This window comes from Rattus rattus, chromosome 4, assembly GCF_011064425.1.
Source record: "Rattus rattus isolate New Zealand chromosome 4, Rrattus_CSIRO_v1, whole genome shotgun sequence".
Lineage (NCBI taxonomy): Eukaryota > Metazoa > Chordata > Mammalia > Rodentia > Muridae > Rattus > Rattus rattus.
Window position 1 is genome coordinate 107,900,399 of NC_046157.1, and position 16,436 is coordinate 107,916,834.

Sequence of the window (16,436 nt, forward strand, 5' to 3'; positions counted from 1 at the left end):
CCAAGAAGGGTTGGGGCTGGAGAGATGTCTCAGTGGTTAAGAGCACTGAGTGCTCTTCCAGAGGTCCTGAGTTCAATTCCCAGCAACCACATGGTGGTTCACAACCATCTGTAATGATATCTGATGCCCTCTTCTAGTGTGTCTGAAGATAGTGACAGTGTGTGCATATACATAGAATAAATAAATAAATCTTAAAAAATGTCCAAGAAGGGACTATCAATAAAACACATTACTTTGTGTGCTAAACTAAGCATTGACAAAATAAAAAGACTGTTTCATGAAATATATACTCATCTAGTAACAGTAATCACAATTCATCAAAGTTACATATTACCATTGCCTCTTTCATCGTCACAGACTGGATTGGTTTAATGATAAATCCATATAGCTCTGCAGGCAGCTGCTTTGGATATGTATTTGTATGCCTTCCTCATGTATGGGACCTTTCAGAACAGGCTTTACCTTCACTTTCTCAGTTTTCTCTCACTTCAAGTCAAGATTTGCTGCTTGCAAACACACACACACACACACACACACATACATATACATACGCACACAAACATACACATATTTCATACACACACACATGCAAACATACACACACATATACATATACACACATACATACACATACAAACATACACATATTTCATACACACACATGCAAACATTCACACACACACACACACACACACACACACACACACACACACACACACACACACACGTGGGGGGGCGGCTGTGAAAGGTATCCTGATTCCTGATCCAGATAGGTCCTAGCCCCAGGGACCCTAAGGGATGGCAGGAGCATTCCCAGTTTCCTAGGAGATCAGGGCCCTCTCACATAGCTACAGCTCCCACAGTCTCCTGTAGAGAGGTTTGAGACAAATCAGTCATGTAGGGCAATGCCCCAAGCCCCTCCTCCACAGGTGACCACTGGTCATATAGGCTCAAGACAGATCAGTAGAAGCAGGACCAGACCCCAAAACATGTAGATAAGGTATTCCCAAGCTCTCAGACCAAACCAGTAGGAAGTACCTGCTGTCAGACCCTGACCCATGCCAAGACTGTGTATAAGAATCTATTCAGAAGGATTAAAGGTGTGCAGGAATCACTCTATCGCCTGAGCGCTTCTGTCATCAGAACTGTAACACCACCACTTGGGGAAGAGATCTGCTCTCCTAAAATTGCTGCCAGAAGTTCCCCTGCACCCCTTGTGGGCTAGTCAGTCCCCTGCTGGCGTAGCCTGGCTCTGTGTCCTGCCTGCAGTGGAGTAGCACCAGGAGCAGCACCAGCAGTGGAGGTGGCAGAAGCAGTTCCCCCTCCCTGCCTGAGTTCTCTTCTCTTCACCTGAACTTGTGCACCTAGCCAGACCAGAGATCTCTATGGAAAGCCTCCAGTATAAAGGCCCACATACATATACATACACACCCCCACACACAAACAAATGCACACATACACACACAAATACACATACATACACACATACATATACAAACATACACACACAAACACAACATACACAAACACACATACACACATACATACACAAACACATACATACACACATACATACACAAACACATACATACACAAATGCATACACAAATGCATACACACATATACAAATGCATACTTACACACACACACACACACACACACACACACACACACACACACTGAAATCACCAGCACTAGGTTAAAATTTTCTTTTCAGTGATCAATTTTGTGTCCCATGGTTGCACACGTGATTGTTTCTATTACCAGCAATGAGGTACCCTTGTCAACTTTCCTCCCTGCCCAACTCCCTGCTTAAAAATTCTTAATAACAATTACAAGCAAATTATTTAGGATCCTTTGCTTTTAATGTATTTTACATTTTATCAAGCCATAAAATAACTCGAGTAAGATATTTCAAATCACTGTCAAGAGCAGAGCAGGGGAGGCCAAGATGGGCAGCAAGGCAGTGAGTCTGGTCAAGGTGCATTATGTAGATGCATGGAAATGTTGCAGTGAAGTTCATTTTCATATCCTAATAAATATGTTTTTAAAGTCAAGTTTCAAAGAAGGTAAAATGGATGCAATTCCTTTTAGAATTAAAGTTAATATTGATACGAGCAGGAGAGGAAGGGTTAGGGAGGGCGAGGGAAAAGGGGAGAATCCAAGATTTCAGGTGCTTTTGCTTTTTGTCAAGACGATATGAAAACATAAAATTCATAAAAAACAAAAACTTTTCTTTTACAGGAAATGGTGTTATCAATTATTAAGGACTAAGCGATTTAAAACATTCCGAGGTAAAAATAAATAAACATTGACTAGGTAGACATGAGCCTATTTTATTTAACATTTTTCTGTCACACAGATCAAAGAAGGTAGTTAAAATTCAGCCTCTTTGCGTCATCAAAAGGGACGAGGAAGTGACAGCTTACTTCCTGTAGACAATGTCCTGTGCTCCATTTAAGTCCGAATCCCGCTGCCTGCACGGTATGTTATGCGAGGTTTTGTTTACTCATTATGACAGGACACAACGAAAGATGAAGCAAACTCGACTGAAGGCAGCAGGGTGAGCAAGTTGAAAAGGACAAGAAGAAAAGTCACCAAACCACATCTTTGCTCAGCAGATGGGGATGAGATCACCACGGCCAGTTCCAGCGGTATGCAGCTACCGTGACCGTTTGTGATTGGTTCGGACAGTAGCTCTTTGTGTTTCATGTTCCTTCCCACAAAACGTTTCTCTAGGTCTGGAGAAGCAAAGGGACGATAAGATGCAAAGTACTGCTGCGTGAAAGATAGCAGATATAAGCTCGTGTCAACTATAAATAGCCAATCAAAAAGTTAGGATTCAAGGAACCGGAGTCAGATGCTGGCACGGGGTCGGGGTGGAAGCAGAGTGGGAGAGAAGCTTCCTTCTGCACTGATAATGAACGTGAGCTTCATGGCTAAGGGCCTGGGAGGCCACAGGAAGGTTCTGGGGGGGAGTTTTAAAGACACTTGTTGAAACCCTAATGGTGCTCTATCAGATCTGAAATAATGCTGAGTATGAGTAAGTTTACATAAGGTCGCTCCTGGGGTTCCAAAAAAGAGGCAAAAGGAATGGCTAGCCCATTCTAACAACAAAAGCAGACTTTAGTGGCTTTTATTATTGTTTGTTTTATTATCATTGCAGACAATATACATCCTTACAGCCTGCATCTAGGGCAGGCAGCGCCCACTATCCCTGTTTGGTGTGTCACTGCGTGGGAAGGGGATCTTTTCAAGCAGTCTTCTCCAGGCTGTGTTAAAGATGGCTGAAAACAACTCTAACGTGTTTTGACATTTTCCCCCGTTATTAACACAGAGATGTCCAGAAACCAAACAGCAGATCTGAGCAAACCTGGCTCTGCTGAGTCTTGGTCCTCGCACAATGCCAAAGACGCCCAAGATCAGATACCAGTGGTAAAACCTTCGCTTCCCAGTGCCGGTGCTCCTGATGCTGAATTCAACCCGAATACTGGTAAGCAATTACCTGGAAAGATTCTCCAGGAAACAGGAAAGTGCATCTAGGCACTGTTTCGAGGTTGAACTGGAGATGATCCGATGGTGGTGAAGATCTCAGTGCCTCCGGGTTCCCCAATCCCGCTCCCCCTCCTCCACCCCACCCCCGAAGCAAAGACACAGGAGAATTTCTGCATTCGTGTTTACAAAGCTCTTTGCAGCCTCATCATCACCCTTCAGGCTACTGATCTAGAAAATTGAGGGTTGCTGCGGGAGAGCACTGTGTCTTCTCTAAAAGTGAAATTAGATCATTCCAAGTCTCTGGATTACTGAGTAATTGTTCTGGTGCACGGGTATGTTGGTTAATACCCTTTTGGATGCAAGTGATAGAAACTGGTTAACTTTCTCTCCAGCCCTTATGGGGTCAGGTTGGAATGTGTACAAGGTCACCATCGCAAATGACATTGACTGCCTGGCTTGATACACAACCTGTAGGTAAATATAGACGTTCTTGACAGGTGGAACCTTCTAAGAACTGTGAGGTGAACTCCCAGGGAGCAAGGGTGCCATTTAGACCTTTCTTTGCCCTTCTCTCCTCTCCCTTTTTATTACACACAGGACCCAAGGGGAAATGAGCCCCACGAGGCTCCGTCTGCATTCGTTTCTTTTGGCTATCACCACTCATGGTCACAGACAGAATTATAAAAGCCACAGATTCACATCCGAGTTCACTGAGAATGTTGTAGAGAGAACCCAGTCTAATTAGAAGGATTGCTTCCTTCCAAAATTGGGTGGGTCCTTTGTCTCATTTCTCTGGCTTTACATATGAGACCCTGCAATGCTCAGGATGATGCTTCTGTCTGGAATCAGACTGAATCTACCTTCTTCTGCACCTCCAGCTGGAAAAATGAAAACAAAACAAAACAAAACGTCCCCAAGTTTTTAAGATCTTTCCTTGACACTGCAAGACATGATTTCCTATTTGAAGGACAGTAGCCTTTTGCCATGGCAACTTTCCTTCCCCCATGTTATTTATTCCTTGCTTTGTGCTCTCCATGGAATGAAGAGAAGCCATTCTGACATTTGTGTGCATCAGGAACAGACAATACAAACGGCAGGGTGACTAGTGCGAGTAATGAGTAGAACAGATTATGGCCCAGATTCAGCTTGAAGAATGCTTTTTTGCAAATATGCATTACTTGTCGCTGCTTTTGTGCTCAAATGGGAGTTCAGTAGCTCTTGGTGCCTCAGGAGGTAGAAGATTGGCTGTGACACTTAGGCTACCCTGGGGCTCCAGCCAATGATGCTTCAGAGAAGTGTCCGGCCAGCATTACCCCATTGTTTAGGGAAAGCTAGAACTCAAAATTTTATTACATAAAATTTCCTAATAGTTAAGTATTTCCAATAAGATTAAACAGGGTTTTAAACATTGGGAGGACTAAAAAGAGCATTGGTGGCTGTCTTGACTTTACGACGTATGTTTTGCTTGTTTCTGTGTATTTTGTTTTATATGCTCCAGTTTCAGACCGAAAAATAAAGATGGATTTGGGTATCCTCATCTTAAATAAAAAAAATCACTGTGCTTTGCCCTGTCTTTGTGCCCCCAGTCATGACTAGGGGTGTGGGCACCATTATTGATTAGCCTGGATTAAGCTCTTATAACTCGTAATTCCAAATAACCCACCAATGTATCATACAACAATAAATGTGAAAACTGATACCTTACCTAAGTAGAAGCAACTTCGATAAGTATTTTCAACTACATTGAGATTTTTTTCCAAAAAATAGCTAAGTTCAAGATCAACTCCTTTGCCCTTACAGTATTTTATCATATTCATTCATTCATTCATTCATTCATTCATTCATTCATTCATTCACATTTTTAATGGCTTGAGCCTGGTTATTGTGCCCACTGGACTTGGCAGCATTGTCTAGGGCTGACACACTCTGGCTGAAAGGCAGGGCCTCATTGCACTAAGTGGGTATTCTCAGGTAGCTGTGCCCACTGTAGCCCCATGAATGAAGATCCAGGGGCTCCAGAGAGGGAAGGCAGAATCCCAGGAACAAGCTGCATGTGTTACAGAGAACATGTTACAGCCAGTTCCCCATTTTAAAATTTCTATTTCTTTCTTGTAATAACTGCTATTACTAAAGCAATAACATAATATCACTATAATACCTACTACAAACAGCATAATCATTATAGCTTATTTTATTTATTATATTTATTACAGAAAAATAACTTTGAATCAATAAAATGTAATAAATAACAAAATAAATAATGATTAATGTTTGATGACGATGACGATGTCGGTGACGATGATGGTGATGATGATGATGATGGCTCTGTTATAATGCACGTGTAGCCGCCAGTTCACAAGAGTCATGGAACACATACAGAGATCAGACAGTAACTTTAGGGAATCCTCTTTCCATTCTGGGTAAGGAGATCAAACTCACATTTTCAGGCTGTCCTGGAAGCACTTTCATCCACTGCACAAGCCCTGGGTTTGGTGTTTCTGGAACTCCGCCATTCCTGCTCAGTCCATCTCTTTTTCTTTTTCCACCTTTATTAAGTTGGGCATTTCTTATTTATATTTCAAATGTTATTCCCTTTCCCGGTTTCCAGGCCAACATCCTCCTAACCCCTCCCCCTCCTCTTCTATGTGGGTGTTCCTCTCCCCATGCTCCCCCCATTACCGCCCGACCCCCAAAATTCATAGGTAGCAATTATTAGCCTAGTAGGGGCACCAGTGGAAGGGGAAGCCCTTGGCCCTGCCAAGGCTGGACCCCCAGTCAATCCACTTCTTATGATCAGCGGTGGTTTTCTTGGGAACTGCATACCTTCTCGTCGTCGTTGTCTCAGAATACGGATGGCATTTCTCTAAGGTGTTCTGGATGGCTCCTGAGCTTTGAGGTTTCCTTTCCCTAATGTTTCCTTATTTTTCTCCCTAAACAGAGCAGTAAAACTTGCCCTTATAAAAAGCACGTTGATTTAATTTATTGGTCCTCTGAGGGGATAGGATAGGAAAACACCTCCCAGGAATCACAGTGGAAGGAAAACAAATGAGTCCCTGAGCTGGTAATTATCAGCCTGCTATCCATCATGTATAGTTGGCAAAGACTGACCGAAAGGGTTAATTGGAGTAACAAATATGATTTATTTGAAGGGAAGATATTCAGACTGTGATGCAGCAAGATGAGTTGATGCTTTGAAAATGAATTTGGGCTAAGATAGGGTTCTCTGGTGAAAGATTGAACTTTTAAATGAAAAATTGACATTAAGGATATATATATTTTCTAAAAGGCAGGCCACAAATTTTTACTTAACAATTAGACAAGGTGAGGTCACAGAGGATATATTAATTTACCTAACACACAAACTTATTCACTAAAGGCATATTTACTCAGTGCCTGTGGTGGCCAACATCTCTATTGGTGTTGAGGCTCTGACAGCAGGCAGAACTGAGTCCCACTCTCATGGGCCAGCATACAAGAGAATGACAGATACCAAGTGGGTGACTCTGAAACATGGCCAGCATGTTTCACGGACATAAAGGACATGGAAGAATATGGGAAGGGGATAATACAGTTAGCTGAAATATGTCACTCCAAAATTCTCATCGTTTTAACCCTCAGCACCTCAGACTGACTGCGAATGGAGTCAGGATCTGTCAATAGGTTGTTAAGGTTAAAGGTAGGAGGGGCCCTAATCCAGGGTAACCCGTGTACTCTTGGGAGACATTGACCCACGGACTCAAACGGAAAGAAGGTCACATAGATCATCCACTCTAAGTCCTAGAGAGAAGCCTCAGAAGAAACATCCCTGCTGACACCCTTGACTTTTAACTTTAGTCTTCAATTGAAAGAATGCAAGTTTCCACTAAGCCCCTTCCTCTTCCATACCGGTTGTTGCGTCCCTAGAAAGCGAATGCATGTGCTCACTGCTCAGCTTAGCTTAGCAAGGATAGGCTACCATGAATCAAGAGTCAGTGTGGGGTTGGGGATTTAGCTCAGTGGTAGAGCGTTTGCTTAGCAAAGCGCAAGGCCCTGGGTTCGGTCCTCAGCTCCTGAAAAAAAAAAAAAAGAAAAAGAAAAGGAAAAAAAAAGAGTCAATGTGGGTACACGGTGGTACACGGACGTGTTTCATGGATGTTCTGCATGTGCTTTATTTCTCCAGTCCCCCGCCTTACCGAATCATCCCACCTCTTCATTCGACGACATGTTTTAAAGACTATAGCTTCCCCATATGGTAACAAGATAGTTTGAGGGTAGGGCTTTTTCTGACTACTTAGGTATACAAACAGTTCGGTGAGTAGGTGGTGCTAAAAATATTTACATGGAGAGGTTGATTGTAAGTGGGTGAATTTTTTTTCTTCATTGTGAAATAAAATAGAGGGGACTTTGGGAGGCAGGAAAGAGAACTGGGCAGACGGAGGAAGAAGTCACTGAACAGAGCAAAGAACGACGACACATACGATAAAGAAACCTGTTAATTTGTGTGCTTAGAAATTAAAAAAAAAGAAAGACAAGGACAACAAATAAAACAATAGAGATTTGTTGCCAGAAGTTTTAAAAGATACAGACAAGACAAATGGCTAAGAAGGCTACCCGCCTTCTCATCACCCGCGAGGCAATAGAATGACCTCTTCTTTTCTCGAAGGATAAAAGGGTTTGCTTGCCATCGTATATAGAATTGTTTATGATGTCTGAAATACTGTTTATGTGAGGACTTCCATATTTTAGACTGCTTCTGGGTTTTATTTTACATAAGCAGCTTTATTAAACTGGGGCTGAACACCCAGTGGTTCAGAATCAGGTGGGAACGATCATACAGTTAATTTAGCATGTTAACATTCTAATTGCTACAGTGGAACTGTTTGTGTTAAACGGAAGGTTATGTGGTAGTTATAAAGCCCCAGGAGTCCTGGGGTAGCCAGGGTATTAGTAACAGGACATTATATCTAGTATACGGGCATAGGTGCACCAGTAATTTGTTTCCTCGTATACTTAAAGTCTGCTCAACCTGTGTTTTGAGACCGTCAATCTTCATGCTTATTTTAAAGCCTAATTGTATCTTGAAAACTGATAACCAGTTATCACTTAAAAATTACAGCTGTTTAATGTTAGTGGTGTGACAGATTGATGGGTGTTCAAATGCGGGCGTGATCACCGTGCTGTTTACTGGAGTCAGAGTAATGGGGCTCACTTTCTGCATTTAAGTAGCACTTACATAGTGCTTATTGACTCCCGGCGCTGTTAAAGACCTTGTTTAATCCTCATAACAATTGGGTAATATTTTAACAGTGAAGAAGCAGAGACATAGAGAGTGGGAAGGTTGCCAGGCATGAAAGAATATGGGTGTCTTGATTTGTGCTGACTCTCTGTGTTCTGTCACTGTCCCTGCAGGTTCTGACAGTGACATGTGTAATGCATACTTTGGGTCTGACCATTTTATCTCTGCGCTCCCTTCAAATCCTAGTAACAAGCCACCTACCCCGAATCCAGAAAACTAGATTCTAGATCACATATTGACAGTGATATGTGTGTGTGAGAGAGAGAGAGAGGGGGGGGTTGGGGGCTTGGGCTCCTGCTGTGTGTGTCTCTCTGGGACTCAGGCTAATGAACTGGCTAGATTAACTTTGTATCTAGTCTTTCCTAGCTCCCAAAGTTTTAGAATATTCAGACTATCTTAACATTCTGGAAATGGGCATTCTATCATATTTCTGACTTGAAAAATTGGTCACGGGATCCCAGGTTTTTGTCTCCACTCCCATTCTTGATATCTTTCTTAAATACTTGTGAAATTTGACATAGACGTGCGCTTCTAAGACTTGGATGCCATTGCAAAGATGGAGGGTAACTTTTGGGAAGACCAATGCTGTCAGGTTATCCACTGTCTTCCGTGAACAAAGGTTTTCTTTTCGTTTACTTCCTGATAGTTTTCCATGAACAAGTATTCCCAGTAAACATATGATGCAACCATTTTTTAGGCTGCCAGGTCCTAACTGATGAACCGTCCCTGAGTGTGTTTAGACAGTGCTCTTGGGATGACTGTTAAGGCAAGTGGAGATAGGTGAGATTTCTATGTAAAGTTATGATCATTAGATGGGCATGTATTGCTCTTGCTTGTAACCCTGGTGACTATTTCGCTATGTGTACCCTACTGCCTTTTGGCCCATCCTGATCTGGTGATTTCAAATTATTACTCTACAGATCACACTCGGGACAATGCTCAGAGTTTGACCCTGCCTCAACTTTCTTCTAGAATGAAACACATCAAACAAGAAATGGCCAAAAATCACCTCCAATTTGTACGATTTGAAGCCACAGACTTGCACGGTGTCTCCAGATCTAAGAGCATCCCTGCACAATTTTTTCAAGTGAGTTTTACAGTTACGCTGAGTTTGGCTGCATGACCACTAGAAAGCAGATGCCCTTTAGTACTCATCTGAATTTTCTTGTAATCTATGCAGTAATTTGAACGGAAACACAATAATTTGTTTTGCTATTTTTCTTGTCCTTCCCCATACGCATTATTGCTCCCCAAGGAGATGAACACACAGTAGCAATTCCTTAACCCAACAGAAATAGGAAACTAATTAATGCAGGTTATTTCAGTCTATCTGCCTCAAATAATCACACTCTCCAGAACTATCTTCTCTTTTCACGCTGCAATTATAAATATTATATTTTATTTGACATGAGAAAATTGGAACCCAAGCCCCGAGAGCAACCAGGAAAGGTAGATGTGATTAAATACAGATGCTTTGCTAGATAAAGAGGCATATCGTCTCAGCTATAATGTAGACATGAATACACCCAAGTGCTGTCAGATGACTTAATGAATATTAAATTTTGGAAATAGTGGTATCAAGAAACATCGCATCTCTGGCTACAATCTTAGGATTTTCTAGGGTCATTTACTTTAAGTCAACATGTATCCTTTTCATTGGGTGCTTATACTTACTCTCCCATTTTCAAATAATTCTTCTCCTTCCTGTAGCCATAGTTCATTATTTTTTTTATTCTAACTTTATTAATCAGAGAGAGCACGTGTTGTTCAACAAAATGCTTCAAATTCATTTTGGAACTTTTGAAGGTATATTACTCATTAGTATTTGTATCACATATATTGATAATTTAAGACCAAATATTTCGAGACTTTATTGCGAACAGAAAGCTATTCCGAATAATATATACATATATTCAAACATATTTGAATATATATTGAATATGTGAAAATACATATTGAATGTATATTGACTATGTGAAAAATTTCTTAGGCAAAAATGTGGAATTAATAATCTGTTGTTTTGTAAAAAAGTAACTTAGATTTGTTGAATTGAAGAGAACTTTCATACGAGATGTTCTTACCCTGCTTTAACCCTTCCCCAACTCCTTCCAGATCCCTACCTCACACGCTACACATTCCATGCTTTCTCTTTCTCTGTTTAAAGAACAGAACAAGCAAACAAACAAAAACCAAAAAGAAAACAAGAAACTCTCTGACACTTTGTTTCTCTGTTTCTCTTCTTCCACCCCTCCCCCACACTACAGAAGTAGAAACCAAAATATATCAAACAAAGGGGACAAAAAGTCTACAAAAACAACAAGTTCATCTCGTATTGGGCATCTACTTCAGGAGATGGAGTCTTACCCAAAAGTGTGGCTAATATACCTGGTGAGACTTCACTGGAGAAGACAAGTTTTTCCCTCTCACGTAGTTGTCAATTGCACATAAGCTCTTGGTTATGGGTGGGAACCTAGGTAGACTACTTCTTCTCAGCACTGGGATTGCAAGAATAATTTTATATCATTTATAGAATTAAGAAAAACTTTCTCAAACTAAAGCAGCCAGGTAGCCTTAGGGTTGAGACACTAGCCTGAGACTGATCACTGAAGAGTTCAGTGGTACCTACTGTATCTTTCTGTATCTACTGCCTCTAGCTAAGCTTTAATACTCCTTTTATCCTTTTGAAGTAAGTGTTGCTTCTTATTTTAAATGCTAACATTGATTTTTTAAAACAAAACAAAAAGCAAACAAAACACCAGAATACCTGTTGAGAATAGAGGAAAAGGCTGGTATTCCACTGGAAGAGGCCAAAGAAGAAACCTTTGGTTAAATGACATCTCTGATGTTTAGAAAGTTTCCAATGTACCTGGCACTGTGCCAAATGCCTTACAGACATTACCATGTTTCAGCAAACATGTAGAATTTTATTCTATCAAAGGGCTAGTTTGATATAAGTCATATAGGGATTATGTGAGTTCTAACCTAGATTTAATAAAAGTATGGCATATTACTATAGGTCTCATAATCAACTCTTGGATTGTTTCAAAAAGTAGCCTTCATAGTACTCCAAATATCAGGGGCTGAAGGGTTAATCTGTAAAAATTTACTTAATCTGTAAAAATTTCTATCAAATTCAAAGAGCTCTGTTGTGAAGTATGAAGCCATATTAGAGCTTGACTGGTATGTGTGTAATTTAAGATAATTTATTTGTCTTGGACAGCTATTCATACCTTCATACAGAAGTTTAGATATGTCCCACAGTGAATTGAAAATGGTAAGAATTCTGCTACATGTCCAAAGATGTATAAAGAAAAGAGAAGATTAGAAAAGAAGTGCTCTGAAATTCACAGATTAGTCTAAAGAATAAAATACCCTTTTTGCTCTTCTCCCAGTTTTCAAAGGACTGCCAGTGTCCAATGATGCTCTTCACTGTTCACAGACTTAGACTGTGTGATCTCTTGCAAGTTTTATGAATGAAACACATTTATTTTAGAAACTCATTTCACAAACATACAACTACCATAGAGATTTTTGAACTTAAACACAAAAAGAAGATCAGATAAGGAAATAACACTATTTCTCCCATTGAAATTTAGAATTAAATCTTCCACACAGAAGTCTCACAACTTGGATGTGTGTGAGTATGCGTGCCCATGTACATGCATGTGAGTATGCATAAAATTTACTTTTACAACTGCAAAGAGTAGCAAATTTGGGAGGCTAGATGTGGTGGTGCACGGCTGTAATTCTAATACTCAGGAAGCAGAAGCAAGAGGGCTTGGTTTTTTATTCAACACAGCATGTTTAAGGCAAGCCTGGGCTTACATGTAGAGCTTGTTACAACCAATTAACCAACCAACTAACCAACCATCCAACTAACCAACCAACCATCCAACCAACTAACCAACCAACCAACCAACCAACCAACAACCAACAACCAACCAACCAACCAACCAACCAACCAACCAACCAATCAACCAATCAACCAATTAACCAATCAACCTACCAACCAACTAACCAACCATCCAACCAACCAACCAACCATCCAACCAACCAAGAAAACACAAAATAAGAGTTAAGTCAATAGCACTCGAGAATATATGAAAAGTGGTAGGTAGTGAACCAGTCAATATGATCTTGTAGAGTTGCTATTCCTACATAGTAGCCATTTTGGGGTGTTTCTGAGGATGATATGAGCAAACTAATGTTGCTTGTGGAGCGTTAGGATGTTTATATGAACCCCATGATGTTCAGTGAGTTTATGGAAACCACTTTTAACAGTCAGGGTCTTTCCTCCACCCATGTGAAGGCTTGTTGAGATCCTTAGATAATTTCCAAAAGATTTTTTTAAAAATATATCTGTCCAGCTTTATAACTTCGTGTTAACCTCTGTTTCCCAGCACATAACAACATTAAATGCATGAGTAAGCCCATTGGACCTAAGAGACACATGGCTGACAAGGGCTCACATCATCCAGTAACTTTCCTAACTCCATTCCAGCAATTAACAAAAGAGATTTAACTAGGACTTGGATGTGCTGAGATCCAGTCCATACAGACTGGTATGCTACATTTGGAAACTATAGCTTCAAAGACAGAGGTTCACATCCACAGATAAATTTTCTGGGACTCCTTGAGACAATGAAGTAGGTACTTCTTAAGTGGGTTGTGTAAGTGAAATTCTGTCTCTTGGGATCTGAGACAGATGTCCTGTGTCTGACCACAGTCTCTTCTCCAACAAGATCTGAGATTCCTAAAGTAGAATTTTTAGAGTCAGCCAGGGGTTACAATAGTACAATAGAATAAAGCACAATTATGTCATTACTTATCTCTTCTTAATCGATGTTATAATTTATTACTTATTAATACTTATAAGTAGTACTTATACTTATCTAGATGTGAGAGAACTGGATTATATGGTGGACCTATTTATTAGTACACTATTCACAATCAATCAGGATTAGTATTGATGAATGAAAAGATAAAGAAAATATGGCATATATATGTATGTACATATATACCCATGTATACATACATTATTTGGACACAAAAATAATTAAATCCAGTGAAATAAGTTAGACACAGAAACAAATGCTGTATGTTCTCTTTCACAAATGGATACTAAAATGTTGATCTAAATAGGTTGTTCTGGGGGAAGGTGGGAGGCAAGGAAGGGGGAGGGGGAAGGGATGTTTGCCCGAAACCGGGAAAAGGAATTAGAAATGTATATAAACAAGTTAATAAAAAAAAAAAAAAAAAGAAAGAAAGAAAAAAAATGTTGATCTAAATAGGATGTTCTTCTGGGCAAGGCTAGGAAACAGGAAGGGAAAATGAATAGAGGAAGGTTGGTTAATGAACATCAAAACCCAGACAGGAGTTGTAAATTCTAGTCCTCTGACACAGTGTAGTGAGCATAGTTGATAAGGATTTATTATATATGGTCAACAATGAGAGGAAATGGAGACCATGTGATCTATATGTTGTTCACACGTATGGAATGATCACAGAATAACCTTTAAATATATAAAGTAAAAATAAAAAATACAATATATCCAATCAAAGGAAAGCCTTACTTGGGGTCTTAGAAACAGTGCTATAAAAATAGAATTCATTATAAAGTTTTGTTTATAATTTTAAGTATTTCCATAACGTTATAAACCCTTGTCTTTTGCTCTGTAGTGCCTTTCTTTATCTTTAAAGCATTTATGTATAGCTACATGAAGCAGTTATGATTGTTGTTTTCCATATCTAAATACATATCAAGGCTTGTGTTAAAATATTAAAAAATTGTCAAAAGTCTTTAAGAGAAAATAGCTCTTTCAGTGTTTCAAATTTTTATTATTTATTTTGATTTTTAAAAAACCTCATCTGACAGTTAATGTTAACTCACAGATAATTAAGCTTCCCTTTCTTATTATCAAGATCTTCTCTCCCCGATTGGTTTATCTTCACGTTTTATCTTCAGGTTTTAGGACCCAGTTAATTTGTCCCTTGTCGTCTTCAGGAAAAAGTGATCCATGGAGTTTTCATGCCCCGTGGTTATCTGGAATTGATGCCGAACCCTAAGGACAATGAGGTAAATCACATAAGAGCCACGTGCTTCAATAGTGACATAGTCCTCATGCCAGAGCTGTCGACCTTTAGAGTCTTGCCTTGGGCAGAGAGGACTGCGCGGGTGATTTGTGACACCTTCACTGTGACCGGCGAGCCTCTGCTGACGTCCCCTAGGTACATCGCCAAGAGGCAGTTGCGCCAGCTGCAGGATGCCGGCTTCTCTCTGCTGTCTGCCTTCATCTATGATTTCTGCATTTTCGGTGTGCCCGAAGTGATCAATTCAAAGACCATATCTTTTCCTGCCTCGACATTACTAAGTAATCATGACCAGCCCTTCACGCAGGAGCTGGTTGACGGCTTGTATCACACAGGGGCGAATGTGGAGAGCTTCTCCTCTTCTACCAGGCCTGGGCAAATGGAGATCTGTTTTCTCCCGGAGTTTGGCATTAGCTCAGCCGATAATGCCTTCACCCTCAGAACAGGTGTCCAAGAAGTGGCCAGGAGATATAACTACATAGCAAGCCTTGTAATTGAGACTGGATTCTGCAACTCAGGAATTTTGTCTCATAGCATCTGGGATGTGAGCGGGAAGACAAACATGTTCTACAGTGGTTCTGGGGTGGAGAGGCTCACGCTCACCGGGAAGAAGTGGTTGGCAGGCCTGCTGAAGCACTCTGCCGCTCTCAGCTGCCTGATGGCCCCTGCTGTCAACTGCCGCAAACGCTACTGCAAGGATGGCAGAGACCTGAAGGACAGCGTGCCCACCACGTGGGGATACAACGACAACAGCTGTGCCTTGAACGTCAAGTGTCATGGTGAAAAAGGCACCCAGATAGAAAATAAACTAGGTTCCGCAACCGCGAACCCTTACCTGGTGTTGGCCGCCACTGTGGCAGCAGGCTTGGATGGTCTTCAGAGCAGTGATGGTGCTGCGGCTGAATCCGATGAGAGCCAGGATCTCTATCAACCAGAACCTTCCGAGATCCCTTTGAAGATGGAAGATGCCCTCGCCGCCCTAGAGCAAGACCAGTGTCTGAAGCAGGCTCTGGGAGAGACTTTCATTCGCTATTTTGTTGCTATGAAAAAGTACGAACTGGAAAATGAAGAAACAGATGCAGAGGGAAATAAATTCCTGGAGTATTTTATATAGGATGGAACTATAGAGATGTTATTATGACAAGTAGTTAGTTTATCAGAATGAAAAGACTGAGCCTTTGCAGTTAACAACACTAGACAGCTTCTGCCCCTCCCCCACGGATTACTGGGCAGATGAAATGGGATTGGTGAGATCCTGATTTCAGCTATAGACAATAAATTTGTGGTGAAACAGCATATGCAAACTTGCATTGCCTGGCGTCATTTCCTTTATGTCGTTAGCCTGGGTAATGTTTGGGTCATGCCGTATATTCCCATGCTAAGAAGGATGTACGTTAGAAAGCAGAGTTTAAAGACTGCCGTGAAGAGAAGAAACAATGTCAAGTACAGACATAGGTTTCTCATGCCAAGAAGTCAGATAAATTAGCATATTCCTGCCAATGAAAACTTTTTTTCCCCCGGGAGCTGAGGACCGAACCCAGGGTCTTGCGTTTGGCTAGGCGAGCGCTCTACCACT

The 16,436-nt window shown here is 40.8% G+C and overlaps 1 protein-coding gene across 1 annotated transcript; it reads left to right on the plus strand.

The window, feature by feature from the left end:
- Positions 1 to 1,951: 1,951 nt before the first annotated feature.
- Positions 1,952 to 16,156, plus strand: Lgsn (lengsin, lens protein with glutamine synthetase domain). Its single transcript, XM_032899721.1, has 5 exons — positions 1,952 to 1,966; positions 2,522 to 2,654; positions 3,338 to 3,493; positions 9,691 to 9,857; positions 14,775 to 16,156. Exons 1-5 carry the CDS (start codon positions 1,952 to 1,954, stop codon positions 15,972 to 15,974), a joined length of 1,671 nt encoding a protein of 556 aa, XP_032755612.1. The 3' UTR covers positions 15,975 to 16,156.
- The last annotated feature ends 280 nt before the right edge of the window (positions 16,157 to 16,436 follow it).